Source organism: Fusarium tjaetaba (genome assembly GCF_013396195.1).
Source record: "Fusarium tjaetaba strain NRRL 66243 chromosome Unknown NRRL66243_c0000152, whole genome shotgun sequence".
In the NCBI taxonomy this organism is placed as follows: domain Eukaryota; kingdom Fungi; phylum Ascomycota; class Sordariomycetes; order Hypocreales; family Nectriaceae; genus Fusarium; species Fusarium tjaetaba.
The window spans coordinates 16,377-38,903 of record NW_023501348.1 but is presented as its reverse complement, the minus strand read 5'-3'; the positions used below and the strand labels follow the sequence as shown (position 1 = coordinate 38,903).

The 22,527-nt window shown below is 46.8% G+C and overlaps 9 protein-coding genes across 9 annotated transcripts; 1 reads left to right on the top strand and 8 right to left on the bottom strand.

The window, feature by feature from the left end:
* Positions 1-142: 142 nt before the first annotated feature.
* On the bottom strand, positions 143-2,368 carry FTJAE_7482 (ankyrin repeat; the record flags this gene model as incomplete). The annotated part of the gene is made up of 2 exons (XM_037354204.1): positions 143-2,135; positions 2,190-2,368. 2 exons carry the CDS (start codon positions 2,366-2,368, stop codon positions 143-145), a joined length of 2,172 nt encoding a protein of 723 aa, XP_037205449.1.
* A 700-nt stretch (positions 2,369-3,068) lies between these two features.
* Positions 3,069-3,845, bottom strand: FTJAE_7481 (uncharacterized protein; the record flags this gene model as incomplete). The annotated part of the gene is made up of 3 exons (XM_037354203.1): positions 3,069-3,226; positions 3,279-3,434; positions 3,488-3,845. The coding sequence occupies 3 exons, from the start codon at positions 3,843-3,845 to the stop codon at positions 3,069-3,071; spliced, it is 672 nt and encodes a 223-aa protein (XP_037205448.1).
* Positions 3,846-6,778: 2,933 nt separating this feature from the next.
* FTJAE_7480 (pectin lyase precursor) lies at positions 6,779-8,054 on the bottom strand (the record flags this gene model as incomplete). The annotated part of the gene is made up of 3 exons (XM_037354202.1): positions 6,779-7,198; positions 7,278-7,667; positions 7,731-8,054. The coding sequence occupies 3 exons, from the start codon at positions 8,052-8,054 to the stop codon at positions 6,779-6,781; spliced, it is 1,134 nt and encodes a 377-aa protein (XP_037205447.1).
* Positions 8,055-9,340: 1,286 nt separating this feature from the next.
* Positions 9,341-10,654, bottom strand: FTJAE_7479 (glycoside hydrolase; the record flags this gene model as incomplete). Its single annotated transcript, XM_037354200.1, has 1 exon — positions 9,341-10,654. The coding sequence occupies one exon, from the start codon at positions 10,652-10,654 to the stop codon at positions 9,341-9,343; it is 1,314 nt and encodes a 437-aa protein (XP_037205446.1).
* A 544-nt stretch (positions 10,655-11,198) lies between these two features.
* FTJAE_7478 (uncharacterized protein) lies at positions 11,199-11,855 on the bottom strand (the record flags this gene model as incomplete). The annotated part of the gene is made up of 2 exons (XM_037354199.1): positions 11,199-11,264; positions 11,322-11,855. The coding sequence occupies 2 exons, from the start codon at positions 11,853-11,855 to the stop codon at positions 11,199-11,201; spliced, it is 600 nt and encodes a 199-aa protein (XP_037205445.1).
* A 134-nt stretch (positions 11,856-11,989) lies between these two features.
* Positions 11,990-12,254, bottom strand: FTJAE_7477 (uncharacterized protein; the record flags this gene model as incomplete). The annotated part of the gene is made up of 2 exons (XM_037354198.1): positions 11,990-12,150; positions 12,203-12,254. The coding sequence occupies 2 exons, from the start codon at positions 12,252-12,254 to the stop codon at positions 11,990-11,992; spliced, it is 213 nt and encodes a 70-aa protein (XP_037205444.1).
* A 1,676-nt stretch (positions 12,255-13,930) lies between these two features.
* FTJAE_7476 (alcohol dehydrogenase) lies at positions 13,931-16,167 on the bottom strand (the record flags this gene model as incomplete). Its single annotated transcript, XM_037354197.1, has 6 exons — positions 13,931-14,142; positions 14,919-15,186; positions 15,239-15,439; positions 15,497-15,895; positions 15,951-15,994; positions 16,050-16,167. The coding sequence occupies 6 exons, from the start codon at positions 16,165-16,167 to the stop codon at positions 13,931-13,933; spliced, it is 1,242 nt and encodes a 413-aa protein (XP_037205443.1).
* A 644-nt stretch (positions 16,168-16,811) lies between these two features.
* Positions 16,812-17,887, top strand: FTJAE_7475 (alcohol dehydrogenase Bli-4; the record flags this gene model as incomplete). Its single annotated transcript, XM_037354196.1, has 3 exons — positions 16,812-16,971; positions 17,032-17,816; positions 17,861-17,887. The coding sequence occupies 3 exons, from the start codon at positions 16,812-16,814 to the stop codon at positions 17,885-17,887; spliced, it is 972 nt and encodes a 323-aa protein (XP_037205442.1).
* A 457-nt stretch (positions 17,888-18,344) lies between these two features.
* On the bottom strand, positions 18,345-21,000 carry FTJAE_7474 (uncharacterized protein; the record flags this gene model as incomplete). The annotated part of the gene is made up of 9 exons (XM_037354195.1): positions 18,345-18,566; positions 18,620-18,844; positions 18,905-19,135; positions 19,191-19,400; positions 19,470-19,645; positions 19,740-20,104; positions 20,168-20,470; positions 20,693-20,925; positions 20,977-21,000. 9 exons carry the CDS (start codon positions 20,998-21,000, stop codon positions 18,345-18,347), a joined length of 1,989 nt encoding a protein of 662 aa, XP_037205441.1.
* Positions 21,001-22,527: the final 1,527 nt, after the last annotated feature.

The window sequence follows — 22,527 nt, the reverse complement described above, 5'->3', positions numbered from 1 at the left end:
AAGTGTACCCATGTGAACTGGGGCTGTGTCTCTTTCCCTACGTCATAGCCTAGAAGCTCGCGATTGTTGCCACTTATTGTACTCATGGCTTTCATGGTGTCTTCGACAATCTTCTTCGGTCCAATTTTGTATACCATGTCTTTCACTGAACGATGCCTGGTAATAGTTCCAGACACTTTTTGTCTTCAAGAAATAGGGTAATGGTGGCCTCAAATCTTTGTAGCAGCTTGCCGATAGCAGGGGATCCAATCTCTGGAGGTTTCAAATCTTGAAAGTGCCGTTGAAACTGGGTGCGGGGTGGATCGCGGAGGATATCTTCCAACTCCGCCAAGTAACTCAGGCGTGTCTCCCTTGCCTCAGCATCACGGAGCTCCGGATGGTGCGTCTCTCCGGCGACTCTATACCGATTTTGGGGTATACGTGGGTGCCTTGGACCGAAAGCCTTTGTATTCAAGCTGTCCTTCAATAGTGAGCTCGACGCCAATTCTTGCAACTTGTCTCTCGTGTTCTTTACCGATCGAAGTGTTCTGTCGACAAGGCCCTGGATGCCAAATCCCCTCAAGGTTGCCATGAGGACCCAGAGCACCTTAAGTCGATTTCTGTCGGTATCCATCGCTGTAGTTCCTTCGAGGCCGTCTTGGATCGCCTGCAGGGTCGTCTTGAGAGCTGACTGAAGGGCATTGAGGGTATCCAGGTTTTTATCCATGTTTTTATCCATCTTACCAATCAGTATCAAAAGAAGGTCCGGGATCAGCTGATTTGCCGCTGACTCGATCAAGTTGTCGTCCGTTGATGGCAGGGACTGCGGGCGTTTTGAATTCGGCCTTTTCGAGACCAGCAGTTTCGCAATGGGAAAGTTTGCAGGATTGCTCGCAGCCCACTTGACGGCATCCAGCCATACATCGTGTGCCCCAAAATTGGCCGTCTGCAGGTGTTCGGATTTCAACAAAGCTGTCATTGCAATTTCTCGATCTTCCCCCAAATAAGCTGAGCGAAGCGCTGTCCAGCCCATTGAATTTTGCGCTAGCATATCTTTGGGGGTTACCACCTTCAGTAAAGGCTCAAGCCTGCTGGAAATACCGCTTGCTGCCGCATCATGGAGAGGTGTGTCTCCAGCATCATTTTTCGCATGTTTATCCGCCCCATTGTCCAACAAGAACTGAATCACCGAACCATGCTGACCTTCTTGATGCTCCCACTCCCGAATGACAAACACACACGAACTGTCAGAGCTATTGTCAGAATCATCTCTAGCACCACAGGCTAGGTGAAGAGCAGTATTGCTGCCGTCGCATTGATGTTCAATCATCTCTCCGTTCAATAACGGGAAAAAGAGCTTCAACATGTCGACATATCCAGTCTTGCTAGCCAAATGGAGGCCAGTTCTTCCATACTTATCCTGGGCTTTGCGGTTCGCCCCCGCCTCTATCAAAATGCGTGTTGTTGCTAACTGAGACTTTCTACTGGCTTCCAGTAGTGCTGTGTATCCTTCTTCATAATCGGCTTCCAGCTGTATGTCTCTTTTGTCGCGGTATCTTAGTATAATCCTGACCATATCTAGATATCGTGGCGTTGCTGTGAGTAGGGGTGTCCATCCATCGCTTGTTTTGAGGGTAAGATCTGCTCCCTCTTCTAGCAAGAAAGAAACGGTATTACGGTAATCTTCCCAAATTGCCATATGCAGCGCAGCCCAACCAGATTTGTCTTGTGCATTGATGGTTGTTTTAGGTGTTTTAGGATGTTTGAGTATGGAGCGAACTACCTCTATATGGCCCTCGGAGCTTGCGTTATGTAGAGGAGTTAATCCATCGCAATCAGCAACGTCGACATTAGCGCCTGTGTCCAGAAGAAGATTGACGACATCTGTGTGGCCATGATAGGCAGCATCATCCAGTGCAGTTATTTCTTGGTTTTGCTCTGCCTCGATATCCGCTCCGGCATCCAGGAAAAGTCGCGCTGTCTCTGTTTTCCCCTCTCTGCAAGCCACATGTAAAGGCTGACGCTTGTTTTTGTCTTTTGCATGTAGAGTCCGGCTGTCAAAATTGATGATCTTTCGCACTATTTCAAGCATTCCATGTTCCGCGGCGATATGGAGGGGAGTTCTCTCATGTCCATCTTTACAATTGACTTGCGAGCTGTCACCTCTGAGTAAATTGCTGACTTCTACAAGTCTTTTCTTATCGGTTTACGAGTAATCCGCTTCAATATCCAACATAAGATTGATTAGGCCGTCACTCCCGCCGTCTGCACAGCGGGCGGAATCGGTGGTCAAGAAACGGGTTGAGGCTGACTCGACAGGCTCATCAGTACCGGAATTTCTAATCTCATGAACATCATCGGAAGAGTGGTTGCTGCTCAAAGAAGACATTATGAAAAAGGGTCGTGAGTTATAGTTTAGTCTTCGATAAATGTTTAGCTGAAGTTGTTGCCGAGAGAGGTTTAATTAAGTGCTGAATTATGTTTTATAAACCTAGCGTAACTATCAGTCCACCTGTAAATTACGCCGTTAGTGGCCTGTCACTTTTATAACTTTCTTTTTGTTATTCCAGGTTTTCATCTTCTTCCCCACCCTTATGCCGACACGAAATTTCCAGGCATGGAGAGCCTACGATAAGAAATGTTGGTAATTAAGGGGCAGTAGAGCGAGCAAGCGGGTGCATCAGCAACCAGCAGCAGCTTTGTCCTTCTACCTTTTCTGCAAGCTGCGTCATATTTTCTGCAGAGTTTATGCGAAGCGGCCCCAATTCGTTACAATTATATGTAGATCGCCCTGAAGTCTGGCCTCAAAATCATCTCTTTCGTTGGGAGTTGGCTTGGAAGCTCGCGGGTGATGTCGCGGAACAGCCTGCATAATCTTGGCTTCAGCTTCTGCAGCCACAATTGTACACGTCATCATTTTCAACCATATCTTTCGTATAGTGTGGCAATTAAAGATCAATTCTAATCGCCCGCTTACTGCCTCACTAGTTTCGTTGTTCCCTGGTTGCATGCGCCCGATGGGCGGGGTCTTCAGCTAAGATACATGATACAGGACTATGGGTTCTGCCAGATAAGTAGAACGGCATCACTTAGAATGTATACGAGGGGATGTTCACATCGCTAATGACCCATGTCTTGCCACCATCGCTTGTAGTCATCTCGCTACCAGTAACGCCCTCGCCCTTTCCAAAGGTCTGGATGTAGTCCGGGTCGGCATTATCAAGGATGATCTTGGTGTCAACCCACTCTGAAATGTGCTGTTAGTACAAACTCATGTTCGATTAACTTTTGCGACTTACGGTGAGCACCAATGGTTCCGCAGTCCGAGGCGCCGCACTCAACGGAGCTGCCAAAGCCCATGGCCTCGTGGCCCTTGGAGGTGGAGAGAGTAGAGACCTGCTTGCCATTGATAGAGACGTACTGAACGTACTCCTGAGTTGAGGCATCATACTTGTCTGTTGCACACGGTCAGTTCATCCATTTTACTGGGGAGTCAAGTGCTTCTTACAGTGCATCGTGACATGATCACCCTTCTTGGCGGGAGTCTGGTGCTCATCTTGGACAGGCAGCTGAGAGTTATCTCCAGTCTTGGTGAGAGTGTAAGCAAAGATACTCCACTCATCGGACTGCCAGTTGTCTGCAATGGACTGGATCAAGTCGCCCTTGTCAGTGCCCATTCCAACCCAAAGAGAGGCAACACCAGTAGAGCCCTGAGGGACGTCGGGAAGAACAAGAGTTGAAGTGGCTTCACGGATCCAGGAGCCAGAGCCAACGGGGCCAGTGCTAAAAGCAGGGCCCATGGCGGCGTTGGCTGTGGCGACGGCGATGGCCGCAAGGACGGAGAGGATCTGGTTGGAAAAAGGCATCTTGAGAGTTTGTTGTTTGGCTGACTAGAACAATTGGTGACTAGTTTGCTTGGCATCTCGACATCTTTATATCCAATTCCAGGACATGGTCTCTGTAGTAAACAAACATTTGGTGTAATTGGCGGACATATGTCCGAAGATCGACGCTGAGTTCGTTGATCAATGCACGTTCGATGGTTGGTGGAGATAATATCCGAAACAAACTAGACAACCATGACTAGATGTTTCGGAGTGGACGAGAATAGGCGAGCTAGAACATCTCGGTGCGCGGATAGAAACAACAGCGATTCGTCCTCACTATGTAACACGAACGGACCCCGAATATTCCGAGATGGCTGGCATTGAATCGAAGTGGCTTCTGTCGCATATGGGTAATTAATTGCGGACAAGGACGCTCCGTTTCAGAATGCACGCCCTGCTGGTGCGTAAAAAACATACCACAATGCTCGGAATGTTGAGGACTATGCCCCTTTAGGATTATTATTACCATTGGTGGAAGCATTTCTGAATGTATTCTGACATTGTGGTGCCGGAATGCCGATGATGCTTCTTGTATATGCGAGGAATAAAGAACTAGGAGAATTCTAGGAGTTGCAATACCGCTACTTTGACTGTGTTTGCGATGCTCTTTGTAGATATTATATAGATGATGAAAATTATACCTCTGAAAAGGTAAGGCGCGTAATGTAAGCATGAGGCGTCAGGTCTATACTTAGCATAATCCTCAATAACTAAAGCACTCTACTAACCGCACGCACATTAGATTTATTACTCCAGTAGCACTTACTCAAATCACGATTTCTGATATTGGCAAATGGGCCATCATGGTCATGGCTCAGGAGGAAACTCCCGTCAAAACTCTGTTAAAACGTCTCGAGATTGGATACTGGAACTTGGTCAGGTAACCGTACTCTCTTATTTACTGTGCCTTGATCACACCAGATATAACTCCCAGATCATTACAAGGCGAGTACGTACGAAACAGTGTATCAGGCCTTAGCAGCTTCTGATCTCACCTCAACTGACAGTGAATTTTACACATACCTTTAGCAATGTCTCTGCTAAACAACGCACTCACCCGACTCAGGCTTTCATTACCCTACATCGTTTAATCTTTTGTAGAACATTGATTAGATTAAATAATAGGAAGGAGGAGATAGCAGAAGGCAGCTTGGAAATCTTCGAGTTACCTAGCTTAAATAAAAACATCAAGTAAGCATAAAGACAACATCAGCGGCTGTCCTGTAGTAACTAATCCGGGAGAGACATTGCCTGGAGAAGATCAAGAGCATTGGTTTATTAAGCTACATCAAGCACTGACCCAGCCACTGCCAGCTTTTTAAGCTTAATCACTGTTTAAATACAGTAGGAGGGAGTAATTAGATCACATGAATGACATTCCTGGCTTTAAAACCTGATTTTAGCGGCGCAGCCTGATATCCTTCGACTGTGCCACACCAACCTAGGCCGGATCCAGCAGGTAGCAGCCGTTATTTTAACATCGAGTTGTGTTTTGGCCCCCAAAGACATAAATGATTGGTGGCCACATCGAGCATGGTAGCACAGCTAAAGCGCTACATTGCATTGCAAGTTCTGTTGTAGTATGGGGACCCAATACTTATATGACCATTCTGCCCATGTTGAGCATCCAATGCCAATGAGAAAAATACATAACTTTGCTTCGCTTACTAGCCAGAGAGCTACTTTAATCAGAAACCTTTTAAGCCTGCCAACAAGATGCCTACCGTGACCTACATATCTCAGGCCAGTATAACCAACTTTGGGCCGCTAACAACAACCTATACGGCACCCACATCATGTGCCACTGCTACAGATCATCTTTACTTTCCTTACCGAGACCGCAGCGAACAGCCTGAATATCTTTGGGCTTGGCCTACCTGTACAATGCAGCTGTATGGTAAATGCATACCATCTGGAGATAAATACGATCACCTTATTACAGCAACGTATGCCAAGAGTTTCGATATCGGCTTTTACCATTATTATTCGCCGGGTCTGTATTGCCCGGCCAACTGGACGACCGTTGGAAAATACGTCAAAGGAAATGGAGGCACTGCACAGATAACGGGGGCTCTCACCAAGACGGAATCAGAGCTTGTGCCGGACCGGTGGGAGCCAGGTCGGCCATTTCCCACAGATCCGACAAGTGTCTGGAATCAAGTCTTGGAACCATCAGAGACACTCGCTGTTTGTTGCCCAAGGTAGGCTTCTCAATGTCTGTGTGGCTGACGTTTCGCTAATTAACTCAGCGAGTACACACTTGACTTTAATGGAAACTGCTACTCAGTGGTTGGCCCAGCGTCCTCATATGGATATACAGAGATCTGTGGATTCCTCATACCGACATCTGCGGTACCCTTGACAAGCACGAAAAGTGGCCGTCCTTATTACATCTATACTGAACCTGTTCCTCTAGCAACATTCACGCGAGATATGCCGACGGGAGAATTGTCTGCAGACCGCCAAGTTGTTGAAAGGATTCCAGCAGTGGCACTTATTCATCAGGAAGCGGATTTCACCAAAACTAGTGGAGGAGATGATGCTAAAGAGAACGCAGCAAACAGGACGAGTCAGCGCAGTTATGTTATGCTCCTGTTAGCAATGGCAATTGTGACAACAGTTGCGATATCTGGGTAGTAAGACTTTGACTGAGGATAGGATTGTTTTATTATTCTTGGCATCCCAGCATGGAATGCAAAAAGCTCTATTTGTGCAATGGACAGAATGCCTGACTGTTCCGATCAAAACAACATATACTCTATTGTCTCACACTGGTTTTATAGCGGTCAATCAACAACCGCAAACTACGACAGCCAGCTGCTATTTACTTAGGAACTATGTACATAAGAAACATTTCTCTGATCCGTGAAAGCATCGATTTGAGTCTTCAACCATACCAGTCTGCCAAATGTCTAGATGGTACCAAAGCCAGCGCTGGACGAGAGACCAGTGATACTGGAGTAGGCAGCAGCAGAAGCAACATTCTTGCCACTGAAGTTGACCAAGAAATCTGTGGTGCTGCCTGAGAGAGTACCAGAGCTTCCAAAGCCGTTGACTTGGCATACGTGGCCGAGGTAAGATGAGCAGACAGCGTTGGCGGCGGTGCTGGGGCTCGCGAAGAGCTTACCAGCAAAGCTCGAGGCCTCGAGCGGTGTAGCAACATTCTGGAAGATGTTGCCCTCGGCGACAACCTGGCCGCCAGCACCGATTTCGAAAGCGTGTCCAGCGTTATCGTACCAGTAGTTGTTGACGGCGTGGAGAAGGGTGTTTCCGCCGACCTTGGGAGCACGACCAGATGTCTTGTAAATGTAGTTGTTCTTGAAAGTAACGGTCTATTCAAGTTAGCAAATTGTCATAAGAGGTGGAAGGGAGTATTGATCTTGTCGAACAAGACATGGGAACGGGACATACATCAGAAGAGCCTGTAAAGTAAAAACCCCAGTAATGGTAGCCGTTGCATGTGGCTGACCAAGACGTAGCACCGTCGAGCTTGTGGTTCGAGATAGTTACTCGATTGCTTGGGTTGTTGCCAAGAACAATGTGTTGCCGGCCGATAAGGGATGTAGTAACATGGTCAATCCACACAAGATCCGTGTTATCAAGGGCGATAGCATCACCTCCCCAGACGTACTGAGGGTTGAGGTTGGTAATGTGAATGTTCTGGATAATGACATTCTTGGCACCCTTTGCAATATAGAGGCCCTTGCCCTTAATGATACCCTTGCTTCCTACACCGACGAGACTCTTGTTCGACCCAACGAGAATGGGGTTCAGTGCAGCATTGTCATACTTGACACTGACCTGTAATACGATTGAGAGGTTAGAATGGGTGCGATTTCAACAGGAGAGTTACTCGGCACTGACCTTGGGCGCGTTGGGCTGGTAATTGGTGCACCAGTCGTCCTTGTTAATGGCAAGCTGACAGGCTGAAGCTGTGCCATAGGGAGCGCAGCCAGTCGCACTAGTGGTACCTTCAGTTCCAGTGAAGTCAAAGGTTCGGTCCAAGATGATAACTCGGGCAGAGGAGTCTCCGAGATAGGAAACGAGCTGGGCAGTTGTCGTAGGGGTAACAGTAGCAGCTGAGCCACCGCCTGTGACACCTTTGGCAAAGCCTTCAGCAGCGCCAGTAACGCCAGCAGCGCGAACAAAAGCCGCAAATGCGGGTGCGAAAAGAATCTCAAATCTCATCGTGTGATATGAATGCAGCAATGAACTGATTGAGACCGTGGCTAAACGTTCGCATTGCTCTGGAAATTGAGTTCCTTTTATATAAACCCCTTGACATGGATGGCGGATCACGGCATGTGGCTTACAACCACTACCGGACTAAAACCACTAAAGCCGTTGGCATGTAGATAGTTCCATAATCGTGGTTCAGACCCTTCACTGCTAGCCTCGGCATGATATCTCAAGCAAGGCTAGATCGGAAGATGCCAGCTCCGCATTTCCATTCTCGAACGATTCTATCCGTTAGACTCTACAAAGCAGATTGTAAAGGAGCGAGCTAAGTGACAAGCTTACAATGTTAGACTGGAGTTGTCAGTTAGCGTATTCGGTTATTGGTGCATAATTAGTTAGACATCTCCGAGCCAGTCAGGGACCACTTAATCTGTCAAAGGGACTAAGAGACAGCGAGTGCATCTAGACTTAGATACAGCTTTATCTAAAGTTCAATAGTTTGTTTACTATTTGGTGAAGTCAGTCTTGTCTTCAGCTGACTAGATCTTAACGTTTTAGTGCATGTTTCAGCAGCAATTGACTGCTACTCGCGTCCAACTCGTTCTAGATATGCCCAATTCTTGGGACCAATTCCGAGATCGACTATCGGATAAGTCTCAGATGCTAGTTGAGACGGCACACATATCCGAAAAATCCCACTTCCCGTGGTCATAAGACACTGAACTAATATTTCCACCACTGGACGGCTGATAAGATGCAGATTACGCCATGTAACCCTTTTCCCCGTCACGTAATTTTGAACCAAGGCAATCCCCACAGTCCTTATCCCCGTTCATTACCGAGTAATCAATTTAGACGAAACAGCCTACGAACCGTCGTATCCGTGTATTCAATCTTGTGTCGCAAATAACGAACTGGTTGAAGGGTCACCGCTAGAAAAAGCCCTGTCTGAAAAAGGCGGGCAATAGTTAAGCTGGCGCCTGGGGAGTACGGTATAAAGAAATGAGGAGACACCGACATAAGTATGTCAGGCCAGGTTAACTGGGGATTGACCCAGAGACTGTAAGAACAGGAATGAAGACTTCATTGGCTTCTTTGACCGCTATTCGTTCTCTATCTGCCTGATGAGAATCTCTGCCAGATTACAGCAACAGAATCAATGTAAATAATCATTTAGCCCCAGCTGACATCAGAAGAAAAGATAATACACATATATAAGATAAGAGAAAGTATTTACAAGAAATGTAGAAGAGTAAGTAGCGAACCAGAGTTCTGACGAATTGGATCGGAACCCTTTAGCAATAGCTCTTAGTTGTGGCCTTGGTAACAACCCCAGCCCTGATCAAGTCAACATAACTCCAGTAATCCCTCTGGATACCTTGTCCATCGACAGGCGTATTGGAGTAAGATACAGCTGTCCAGAAAGCACCACCAGCGACATACTTCTGCCAAGCATAGCGCTGAGTATCAAAGATCGTCTTTCGGCTAGGAACGGACAATGTGTTGTTGTACATAGTCTGCAACGACCACTCGCCAACAAACACAGGGAACTTGGTCTCCTCGGCGAGATACTTTGCTTGTCCGCACACAGCAGGTGCGACATACTGTGAGTAAGTACCCGAAGCGGCAAAGTAATAGACGTGCGAGTCAATGACGAGGTTGCGCTTCTTGTCGAACAGTGGAGACCAGAAGGCGGCACCCTTGAAGTTATCTTGAAGCATGATCGGAATACGCTTGTCAACGGCTTCGACGCGCTGGAAAACACCGTTCATGTAGGTCAGAATCCAGTTGGTTGCCTTGTCGGAGAGACCAGCTGATGAACCAAAACCAGCCAAGTTATCGCTGGCTTCGTTGAGGGGAGCAATGGTAAAGGCGTTTTTGTGCCCGCTGGTTTTAATAAAATCGAGAACCTTGTCAACAGCCTTGAAGCTCCAAGCCAGGTTGGTGGAGTTATAGAACCAGGCATCATGCCCGAAAGCTTCGCCAATGTCGAGGTTGTTGATACCGCCGGGCAGAGAGTGGAGGCCAATGATGATATGCATGTTGTATCGCTCAATAGCATACTGAGTGATCCTGCGAAGATGTTCCTGCTGTTTGCCATGGTAGAAAGCAGAACCAGGGACCTTGACCCAAGCGGCATAGGTGGTAGTGATACGAAGCGTGTTGATCCCGACCTTGGCAAGGGTATCAATGGTAGAGGTATTCAGGAAGGACGCATAGCGCTTCTCCAAGATTGGACCGCACTGTTTTCCAAGAGCCTGGCACAAGCCCCATTCATCAATCGTAGCAGCGGCCTTGGTACCAAGAGAGTTCCACCAGATGGGATCATGGGTCTTTTCCTTTGCAAGCCAAGCGCCTAGATTTACACCATTGGCCTTGTATGTCTTCCAATTGATGAACTTTCCACTTTCGCATCCCTTGGGGAAGTTAATCGTGTGCTCATATCGTTGGTTGTGAGGCTTGACATGAGGAATGCTGAAGGGACATTGCTTCTGATACTTGGCAACCTTGCCATGATTGGCTGCGCTGGTTGTAGAGTAATCAGGTTGCGGTGCCGCGATAGCGGTTGATAACAGCAGAGCTGAGGAGAAAAGAGAGGAAATATGCATGGCGACGAAGGGTATGTTGCTGTTGCTCGAGACCTGAATGAGTGGTGCTTCGGTGAGACAGCATCAGCTGAACTGAGACATTCTTATAGATATTCTTACACATACAGCCTTACAGATAGAGATTTCCATCGTCGATTAGCGACTCCGGAAAATCCGAAATGAGATAAATCGCCTTCTTCACACGACTAGAGGCAACTTCAACAGTCAACCTGACTAGCATCAGGGGGTACCCACAATTTGCCGTTTTTACAGCTCAGGCCGGGACCAACGCCAATAGTCTCAGCAATAGCTCCCAGCTAGTGGTATTTCATTTAAACAAGCAGACAGCAAAATCTTCAGCAGCATCTATTAATACGCAATCACAGTGTCACAATTGGTCCGGATTTTCCGATCGAGTCCATATCTTTATCGATGGATTAGACATCTCGTCATTGACTATGAGGCTAGCTCGCCACCGCATCTACATAATCCTCAGAGCCTGGGCAAGTTCTCCAACAGTTGCCACAAACTAAGATAGGGAGCCACGGACATATTCCTGAACATCTCAAAGTAGGTCCATGATGTTGTTGGAGATGTCGTCAATGTTTGATCCCCACTTGTCAGGGGATGTCTGTCGAGTATTATTATTAGCGTCAGAATCATGTGGCTGAAGGACAAGTCAACTTACCTGCAAGTAGAGTATGCCATCTTCGATAGCTGCCTCTCCACTACTGCCCTCAACCTTATCAAGGATGCGAAAGTGCACTTCTCCTTTCTCCAATGCCTCACTCAGAGCCTCCTGCAGCATATCATCGCTGTCAAACTTGCGCCACTTCAACGTACTAACCAGGCCACGGAAGTAGTTGAAAATGTAGGCACCAAGGTATTGGTCAAAGTCAGTGCCATCCTTGGTATGCTTCAGTTTCTTGTAAGTCTCCTCAAAGTTGGGGACCAGGGTAATATCCTTTTTGATAATACCCTTTAGCTCAGACTGGACGTCAGCAATGTCCGGCTCGTAGTCTTCGCGGATGCCTTTGCGGGCGTAAAAGCTCAGTTCATCTGTAGTAGGAGCCAGGCTGATGCCCTTCTCCAGGTTCTTATGCCAAAAGGCATCGCCAGTGTTGGAACCGAGTCTGTCGGCACCGAAGACTATAGCAAGCTTCCCGTCACTTGTGAACTTGGCTCCGCATGCATCAAAGGTTTCTTCCTCATCCACATCCATGGTAGGACATGAGCGGAGGCCAGCTTGTTGATCTCATCGTGGTATTTGGGGTTTCTTTCAAGTTCCTTAATGGCCTCCTCGACATAGCTAACTTTGTGAGCTTGTGTATCTTGCTGTAGGATGTGAGTGGTTTCTTACTTTGCAATCATTGAGCCTGGGCTCTCTCGGGACCAAGAGTCCGGAGCGCCATAAGGCACTACAGCTAGGGCGTCAATGTCGATTTTCCACTCAACGCCCATGGCTTTCGAGAGCTGTTCCTCAAAGTCTGCCAGTTTATTCTGCCACTCATCGCGGACTGTGAACTACTGATCAATATCAAAACTGATTCCGTAAAGACGGTCACTTACGGTTCTTGCGTGCCGCAAGAGGCAGCTTATCAAGAGGTGGAAGTCGAGGCATTGTTATGTTAAGCAAAGTAGAAGTAAGGAGCAAGTTAATGAGATGTGGAGGTCTGAAGCTAAAAATGAGCAAGAAGCTTGTGCACACAATACTGTCAGAAACAATTGCACCTTATATAGTCAACAACTTCAATATGAACTCTTGGGATTCCGCACGCGGAATTCTCCCTACAAATTCGTGAGGGATCGCTGAGCTCATGTGTTGTGTAAACGATAACGATGCTATTTAGCTACCTGTACCTTTGGGCGATCTCACCCTATACCAGCGAGACCCATCGTGATAATGGACCAATCAGAAGCTGTTTCAGCCATCTCAGACGGAAAACTCGGAACTGTCAATCGGGAACCTAGTAAAACCAGAGAATCTTCTATGCTCTGCCTGCAACGTGAAACAGCCGTTGAGGCCTTGCGAAAAGATAAAATGATACTTTCGTTTATGGATATGGATTAATGATACGGGGAGTGCATAAGGCTAAAGAAGGGATCGTCGTACTGCTTCAGCCCTCGCTTAATTGACCTGTAAATATCTTAGCTTCAGTGGCTCCAGGCTAGTCAGTCTCGGAAGCAACCTTTGCGAGCCAATCAGATTGACACTCTGAGCCGTTACCCCTGTAATCTCGTGTCAACCTTGTTTAGTTAGACTCCAGGGACTTCACCGAGGCAGACAGAATGGTAGATCTATTCTGAAACAGGGCAGAGTTACTTCTCTGGAGGCAGTCGAAGTAGAAACGGCGATTACTGAATGAGAAAGCTCTAAATTCAGCTCTTAGGCAGCCATCATGTCCTTCTCAGTTGCTGGAGCAATTGGCCAGCTATTACGGAGAGATATTGTTAGATCAAGTTGCCAATAGTACAGACATCTATCATTCAGTGCCTAGTTTTGCTAACAGATACGTGCACTTCACAGCCAAGGAAATTCATTCAATTACAGACCTATTAATTACCCAGCCTAAATCACTTCAGGTTCCACTTCCAAGTTTGTGCGGAATCCCGGATGGGGGCACCATTGAGACCCCTAACTAATGGTCTAGCTCCGCACGGTAACTCAGGTAGGACCTCACTGACCCCTCCGATGATCCCAGGAGCCTGGCAAGATCTGTTCAATGCCCCATCCTCCACCTCCACGTGCCGACTGGCACCCTTATTGTCCGCAGCAGGAAAATAGATCAGCTTCCATACAGATGGAAAACGATGCTGCCAGACCACGTTGCTCCCGCACCTTCACTAGTACCCCAACGTCTAAAGCTCACTTCTACACTACTGTTAGTCTGAAGTACGTCCAAAGCCTGTTTCGCATCTTCCTCAATGCTTTTGAAAGATAAGTTTGTATCTGCAGTAACGATAAATGATATAGGATAAGCAGGGAACTTCCCATTACTACCCCTATTAAATCCATCCAATTCTTCGTCACCAGATTCAACCCAGGATTTAATGGCTTCAGCACCTGGACTCAGAAACGTGCCAGTCGGCAGTCGATATCGGAGTCTTGGAACAACTCGGCGTGAAGCCATGGCGGCTTCATGCTCACGACCATTGCAGACAATGAGCCACTGACAGTGCAACTTAACATAAAGTCAGAAATCTCCTGGGTTACTTGGAGAAGCTGGATTCTGCCTTGAACTAAGCTAGCCATGACGGGACGCCGGTGTCGAAAGCCCCCGAGATTCCATGTTCATATCATTTGAGATGGCATGTCTGAGAGATCATGGTGAATGCAATCTCAGTCCTCACGCCGGGTGTGCAGGAGTCACTGCCTCCAGCTCTGGTGTCAGTCCATGGCTTGCTCTTGACAACTGGAATCTCTCCTTCCATGCTGCTTTCGACACCGGTGATCATGTCTGGAGGGTTCTTTCGAGTTAGCTGACCTTCCAATCGCTGGATCTCCGAGTCTAAAGATGTCATGAGTGACTTTGATTGATGTGCGCAGGCTTTTCCCTAGGCGGCAAGCTGGGCGATACTCGCCGTTATTTGTGCCGCTTTCAAGCTTGCTTCTTCAGTAAGGGCTTTCTCTTTCTTCGCATACTCACGCTCTGCAGGCTGCTTCAAAGTCATATCTGCATTCTGCAACTAGCTTTCTGACCCATGGTTGAGATTCTTGACCTTCTCCATTATTCCTTCGTTTTCCATCGCATCACTCTTCTATTGCACGCTGTTGCTTGCCGTGTTGTCTTTCGGGACCATAGTGGTAAAGGTGATGCTTCTGGCTACTAGGGTCCAGTACAGGGGTGCCAATTGAGACAACCTTATTATATGGGTTCGCGGCATTTGTGCTTACGGAGGAATGGATCCCTGAAGGAGCATTAACAGGCTATTGGCCTGGAAAGGTTGCTAGCTGCCCTTATTGAGGCTATTGCGAGTTACATCACATAGGAGGTGGCTAGGTTCAAGACTCCATTTCCAAGATTATCACTGGAATTCAGTGTCAGTTTAATCAGTCCAGAGTGAATTCAATTAGCTATTTAAAAAAAGCTGTTGCAGGGAGGGGAGCAGGTAAAGGCTAACTGAGGGCACGGATAGGCAGTACAGGAAACAGGATGGTAAGTATCAAGTCGAGTCGAATTTGAGTGGCAATTGGCGGATTCTTGATGGCGAAGTTCATAACTTAAGCAGCTTTTACCCCGAGAAGCTTTCCCGATATATATCATATCTTATTCTACTGAGATACAGATCTTTCCGACATAGTTCTGCTCAATCATATAGTTATATGCAGCAGGTACGTCTTCAAACCAAAAGACACGATCAACATGTGGCTTAATATCATGCTGCTCAATAGCCGCAACCATCTGTGAGTAATGCTCCAGGCTTCCGCAGTGGATAGACCGGAACGTGGCTATGTTGAAAAACATATCAACAATTGAAGGTTGCTGCTCTGCGAGCCCAGCGATGAAGCCCACTATCGTCACAAGTCCATCTGACTTGACAGTCTTCATTGCCTGACTCCTAATTAGCCTCGAATAGTTAATACAGAAGAGCGAGGGAACACACCTGAGTCATGGTGTTACCGCCAACGACTTCTACAACGAGATCTACCCCTTTATTTCCAGGGGTCGCACTCTTGACAGCGTCAGCCCATTCTGTCACCTCCTTGTAATTAATAATATGGTCGGCACCTAGTGCTGACAGCACCTCGGCCTTTCTTGTGGAAGATGTAGTGGCTATAACCTTTGCTCCTCCGGCTTTTGCAAACTAGAAACAGACTTCCGTCAGCATAGATAGCTAGATGAGATTTCGTGGGCTCTTAACCTGCAGGCTGAAAATGCTCACGCCGCCCGTGCCCTCAGTTAAAATTGATTGGCCCGGTCGGAGCTGATGATCAGACAGTCCATACAGAGCATTCCATGCGGTGACTCCCGCAACAGTGAGTGTACTTGCTTCGACAAAGGTCAAGTTCCTAGGCATAAGTGTCCAATATTCTTCGCCAAGCACGATGTACTCTGAAAGGATGCCTGGTACGTCGGAGCCTGCGAGGTTCGAAACCCCAAACTCCCGCCTCTGACGACCGGAACGCCATGCAGGTTTGAAAACTGAGAACACTTTATCTCCTGGACGCAGATTCTTGACTCGCTCACCAACAGCAGCGACCACTCCAGCACCATCCGAGAGTGGGACGTAGGGCAGCGGCAACGGTACTGGATTCAGACCCTAGCAATTTTCAGTATGTGTTAAGGATCTTGAATGATAAAGTAAAATGGCATACTTGCGAGAGTGCGATATCACGATAATTCAGACTCCAAGCAACCACTAGAAAGGAATAAGATCAAGTTCCAATGTATCTATAAAAAAGGATTAGACTCACTCTTGACGACAATCTGGTTGGGTCCAGGAGGAACAAGTTCAATTGATTCAAGCTTCAAGGATGACGGGCCATCAAGTGACGGGAATACCCATCTTCTCGTTATCTTCGGAAGCGTCATTGTCCAGATGATAAGAAAGACACAGAATAGAGGGTAATATGTAGTGAAAGGTGATTTGTAAACTGATATATAACGCCATGACAATCATAAAGCTGAAGGAGAACTTATATCTCTTTCTCAGTGACTGTGAATTAATGATAAACCAGGCTAGAATTGGCTAGGGGTCTCCAAGCTTCCCGTTAGATACACCCGGGCTAACTCACGCCCCGATAAAGTATAAAAAGTCGCCGCATCTCCACAATATTCTCAGCCAAGCTAGTACAATACCACATTAACATCTTAACTCCGCTAAGACCATAGAAGAGGGACTGCAAGGCTTGACTCTTGAGGATATACTTTAGGGAGCAAATATATATAATTAGCCAGGGTATTCTTTATAGTATACTCACCTCGGCAGAGCCGAAAGTCCTAAATAGAAGATATAAATCTAACTCTCAGCATTCTCCTCTCCTGCCAAGCACCATTAGATCATACTATTATATATCAGCTGCATCTAATTGTATACACAAAACACTACTCTAAGTCCAATAAAACGACAGCAGCTCATTCCTCTTATATTACATTATATCACCCTATTAGCTATTTGAACCAAAACCAACGTTCTCCCTTGTTATTCACAACATGTCAGCTGACAACGTGGAAATATGTTTGAGGGTAGCACCAGCATTAACTTTAGTCCCGATGCAGATATCCCTGCATTGACTGGCAAGGTGATTTTGGTCACGGGAGGCAGTAATGGACTCGGCAAAGAATCAATCTTGCAGCTAGCAAAGCACGAGCCTACTGAGATCTGGATGGGAGCCCGTAACGCCGAGAGAGCACGCATAGCCATTGAAGACATATAGAAGCAGGTACCTAACTCAGTATCTATCAAGTTCCTCCTTATGGACCTGGGATCCCCTGCAAGCATCTCTGAAGCTGCCAATAACTTTAGAAAGCAATTATCGCGCCTTGACATTCTGATGCTAAATGCTGGTATTATGATCACTCCTGCTGGACTAACTGATGATGGATATGAGATCCAGTTTGGTACTAACTATATGGGGCATGCCTTACTTACCCAATTATTGCTGCCTACCCTTCTTAACACAGCCGCTTGGCCAAACTCTGACGTCTGCGTCGTTGTTCTCTCTTCCGAAGCCTATAATATGGCACCAGATAAAGGAATTCTATGGGATATACTGAGAACGGAAGCCAATGATATTACCACCCGCGCTCGATATGGACAGAGCAAAGTGGCCAACATTCTTTATGCTCGGGAGCTCAGTAAACGGTATCCCCAAATCAAGGCCGTCTCTGTTCACCCCGGCTTGGTGAAGACGAACTTGGGGCATGAATCAGCCAGTAAGAGCCTTCTGTTGAGAACCGCCTTTACTGTTGCGAGGGCAGTTATGGGTGTCGATGTAGCTACTGGGGTGCTGAACCAGCTATGGGCAGCCACGGGTAAGGGTGTCAAGGGTGGAGAGTATTATGAGCCTGTCGGGGTTACAGGTCGTGGCAGCAAGTGGACCAAGGATAAGGAGCGGCGGATAAGCTGTGGAAATGGACTGAGAATGAGATTGACGGTTATAAAGCCGAGGACTGACACCGCGCCCGGTGGGAGACGGTTAACCTTTCAGCATAAAGATATCCAGCGTGGACCGGCTGAAGTACAAAGCGGGGGGTATTTCTATAGTTTTTCTTTTTTTACGAGTCTGCACCTGAGGCGGCATCTGCATAGATACATGCTGGCCATAAGCCTAAACAAGCGCAGTAGTATAATGAAGTGCCTCTCTTATTGATTATGACTCTTTTTTCCCTATCTTATAACCGAGGCGGTCTCTGTTCGGAAGATAAACCTCGTTCAATTCCATATCATTACCGAGTAAGTATATACCAAATTAGCAGAGAAAACGAGAAATGCTGAGGTAGAGCCAGCTGCTCCAGCCTTAGTGTACGGTATATGTAAGGCGTGTAATATAAGCCATTAGCTGTAAAATAAGTATTTTATCAACTTAATACTATTTTAAGATTTAAATAACTTTTCCTAATATTTTTATAATTATAAAGAGTATTAAAAATTAAAGATAACCTTTTACTATTAATATATACACTACTTATATAAGGAGACCTTTTACTTAAGATCTCTTATTCTACTCCCTACATCGCTAATGAATCTTCAACATAGGTATAAATAATCAGAGCTTCTTCGCACGAGGACTTACTAACGAGGGGCAGTTGATGGGCTTGTACTCGGCAGCAACCTCGATTTCCTTCATTGTGACCTCCTCTACTTCCTTAGCAGTCTTTTCAACAACAGACTGGATCTGGCCGGGAACAGTGCCAGCAGGCAACTGCTTAATAGTGGATGCAACATCCTCGATGCGTTCATACATCCCCTTGAGGATCTCCTCTTCTTTCTGTATGGCGAGAGTCGTTAGAGATGGAACATCATTGCTGGTGTAATACCTACAGCTTTGCAAATCTCACGGATTCTCAACAGTGCATTATCTGACCAATCGTCCAGAATCTTGACATTCCTCTCCATCTCACCAGGCTCGTTAGTGCTGGCGCTGATCCGTTCAACAAGGGAGATGCCTGGGAAAATGTGGCCGCTCGACACGTCTCTCCACATGGTTCCTACATCGGCGAATAGACTGAAGTAGGCAGAGATAGTCAGGGCACCTTGATAAACCATCTGTATAACATTAGCTATAAATTCCTAGTAATGAGCGAAGATGGAGTAGATTTGGCTTACGGTTTGCTCAGCATCAAGAAGAGAGTAGTTGCCGACTTTCCCATTTTCAAGAGCGACTGGATCGGAGGAGACCGCGATGCTCACGGTCTTCAAGAAATTGGTTATAGTTTTACTCACGAAAACATCGATTATCGTGGCGATGGCACTTAAGAAGCGGACCAAGTTTGTAATCTGTAACTTGATATTAATGATCAGCTTGATGCACTGCACCAGTATAACCTTGATATCGTCCTATGATGGGTGGTTAGTCCAAGTTCACGCCACATTTTAATGCATGCTTGCTCACCAATGCCATGTTTTCCTTCGTCAGCTTGGTAAATTCCGCCTTGATATTGGCCAGGACTGTGTGTTGCTCGAGGAGCTGCTTGGAAGCCTCCTTGTAAGCTTCGGTAGTGACCTTCAGAGTCTCGGACGCTGTGGTAAGTTGTTTAGTTGCGGTATCGACTAAGAGCTGGGCTTGTTGCATCTTGGCACTGATTTGCACCGTTTGATCCGCCTGGGATGGATATCAAGGTGACTGTGTTTGTTAGGAAATAGTTGTACAGAAAACTGGCTCATGGCTTACTGGGTTGGCAGGGTTTCCTGGGAGCTGCCTGGCCTTGGTGTTCAAGGCATAAATGTCGGAGTACAGAGTCTCAAAGACTTCCTGCCACTTCTTAACCATAGGGTCATCCTTGTCTGGTTTCTGGTAACTGAAACCCGAACTAGCCTTCTTGGACTCATAAAGATTTTCTGTGCGATCTGGAACATGTCAGAACCTTACTATAATTCGACTGAATGGGAATAACCGAACTCACCTTTACCGCGTCAGTCAAAATCTGTTTATATTGAATACTAGGCGCCCGGTTGCTTTCCAACTTAGAGAAGCTTGTCAATGAATCGTCGAGCATGGTGAGGATGAAACTGATAACACTCTTCGGTTGTTCTTTCGTCACTTCAGTGCTCTTCCAGTCTACCCCGCTAGGGCTGTTCAGAATTCGGTACAGCGCGTCGAACAGGTATAGATCTCGGGCGAGCTGAGCGTATGCAGGATCACGGGCCTCAACAGCTGGTGGCTGCTTACTCTGACCTCCTCCAGCGGCAGCTTTAGCTTTGGCGATTGGGTCAAGGTTGTCAACAAGAGTTGGAATAGCTTGGTTTAGGGCAGTGGTAAGGCCCTCGGAGAGCCCCGAAACCACCTGTTGCCTAAGGATCTCCCATCTACGACTCTAGCGTCAGCATGGCCGAAGCTCAGACAAAGCAGTGAAACAATTTCACACGTACCCAGTTGGAAGATTATCGGATGCCTTAGTGTAAGTAACGGTGGCTGCGTCAAGTGTCTTACCCAAGTCTCCAGCGATCTTCTTAGCAACTTTGACGGCCTCCTCTGTCTGCGTGAGACAGCACTCTTCAGTCGCCTTCTTCAAGTTGCTTGCGACAGACCTGTCGGCGACGGTAGAATTTTGCTCAGCCCAGGCCGTGTTTAGCTCCTGTGCAAACCTGAGCCAAACGGCGAAATCGTCATCAATCTCCTTGGACGTGCTGTAACATTCATCTACATATTCCTTGATATCGCTCATATACGCCCTGAAATATTTATAAGCCATGGCCGGCTCTGCAAGGCAATAAATGACTTCCGAAAACTTGTATTGATGTTAGCTGACCACGCAATACACATTACATTTAACCTGTGAAACCGGGGCTCTTACCCTGTTTTGAGCCATGACAGAGAGCTGTCTTATCTTCAAAAGACCTCTGCCTCGAGGAAGGCATTGAGACCTAAATTAGCACACTCGTTGAGGTTTATACTGAGACTCTCTGGCCGTTGGACAGTAGCCCCAGCTAATAGGGACTTTGCTGGTCTCAGCCTTCTCGGAGGAGCTTGCGACCAAGCAAGCACCTATGCAGCTGAGAGCCACCGGTGCGGTGAGAATCTGATCTTCGCAGCTGACTGAGAGAATCGCCGAGCTCATCATCTCGTCAATCACCCTGTCGGCTATATCGGGGTCGAGCTGACGAGAGCTCTGTCGCCGCACGACGACCTGATAAATAATAAGAAGATGTGGCCAAAAGTCTGATCTGTAGCAACTTACATCTAGTGCTTTTTCGAATGACATTTATTCAGGAGTGTTTTTGTAGTAGGTAAGATGCGGTTGAGGTTCACTTAAGTCTGGTTTGGTTGCTTGCTTTTATTCGTGAATCAGGACAGGTATGGAACTTATACCTGGTACAGGACCAGTTCCAATAAGCCATCTCCTCCTCAAGTAAAATCTCTATCGCCACAGCTGACACGACTTATCACAGTCATCCACTTCCAGAGCGGAGTCGTCCATGTTCAGCCAGCCTCTGTTCGCATCAGGCTCGCTGAATACTGCATTAACAAGTCGGCACTAAAACTGGAAAGGCGACTTGTTAAGCCAACCTGTAAAAGCGTGTAAATATCTACATTATATGGCTGGCTGAATATGCATTGCGGGGATGTTTCGCTGATTCCAATTGGACAAGAATCCATACTAACTGTCGATGAATGGGTTGATAATTTTTGGGCTGTTTGGATTAGACAGCTTAGCGCTTGTATACTAAAATGACGGAGACACTATTGAACTAAAGAGTAGTAAATTAAATAGTCTCTCATTATTAGTCTAAAGACTTCCGCTATAAGAGTCATAGCCAGCTGAACATGGATTGTTCATTTTTGCCCTATACTGAGAGGGGAAACAACATGTCTTAAAATATCCTAGGGCGTTTGAGCATATGGCGATAGTAAGAGTATGTCACCATTCCGATATAAATTCAAGAGGACAGCTGCTAACTCAAGACGTTACTCTCAAATAAAAAAGTGTTTTCCATAGGCCTTTGTCCTTCAGCCAAGCCGCCTCTTCTATGTACCTTCAAGGGGCCGTAGCTTGGGAGGGTGTGAGGCCAGGCTGAGAACCAAGGATAGCGTGTACTGGATTGAGGATTTGGCTGTAGGTTTAATATTTTTACTGGTGTAATATACTAGCTTATGGCATACGCGATAGGTTCTAGATGACAATCTCCTAAACCCTGGAGTCCCTCCATCAAGCCGCGTTAATGTAAACTGACTTGACATTGCAGTACGATTTAATTCCCTCAAGTCCATGCTCGGCACCAATACCCAAGGCTGTGCGGTAGTTGTCGATTCAGGAGAGCTATCACCAGGTACAGTAACATGAGACGTTGATCGCTGATCAGATACTGTTCAGCGAGATTTTAGTAGGACAGGAGGACGGCAGTATCACGATTGCGCCTCAACGTTGGTATTGCTTACCTCGTTACTCTCTGGTAAAGTTGGCTGGATACTTGGCGGAGAAGGCCGGATCGCATTGCTATTCTTTTGCCTTGTGTTCCTATAATAAATCTGCGAGCATCTCTAAGCGGATCACTAGGCTGGCCAACATTTCTCGGCGCTTTCTTGTTGGGAGAATACACCTGTCTGCCCACGACTTACAAACATAGTTACTGTAAGGTAATCCCTGAAGAGGAGCATTGCACTTGATTTTGTGGTCGCGGTAGGGGAATGCACAACTTGCTTGTCTTAGCTGGCCTTTGTCCTTCTATTTTACTGGTTCAGATATTGGAGCATTCCCGAGCAATCGATTGAGGTGAAATGAAGGACAGAG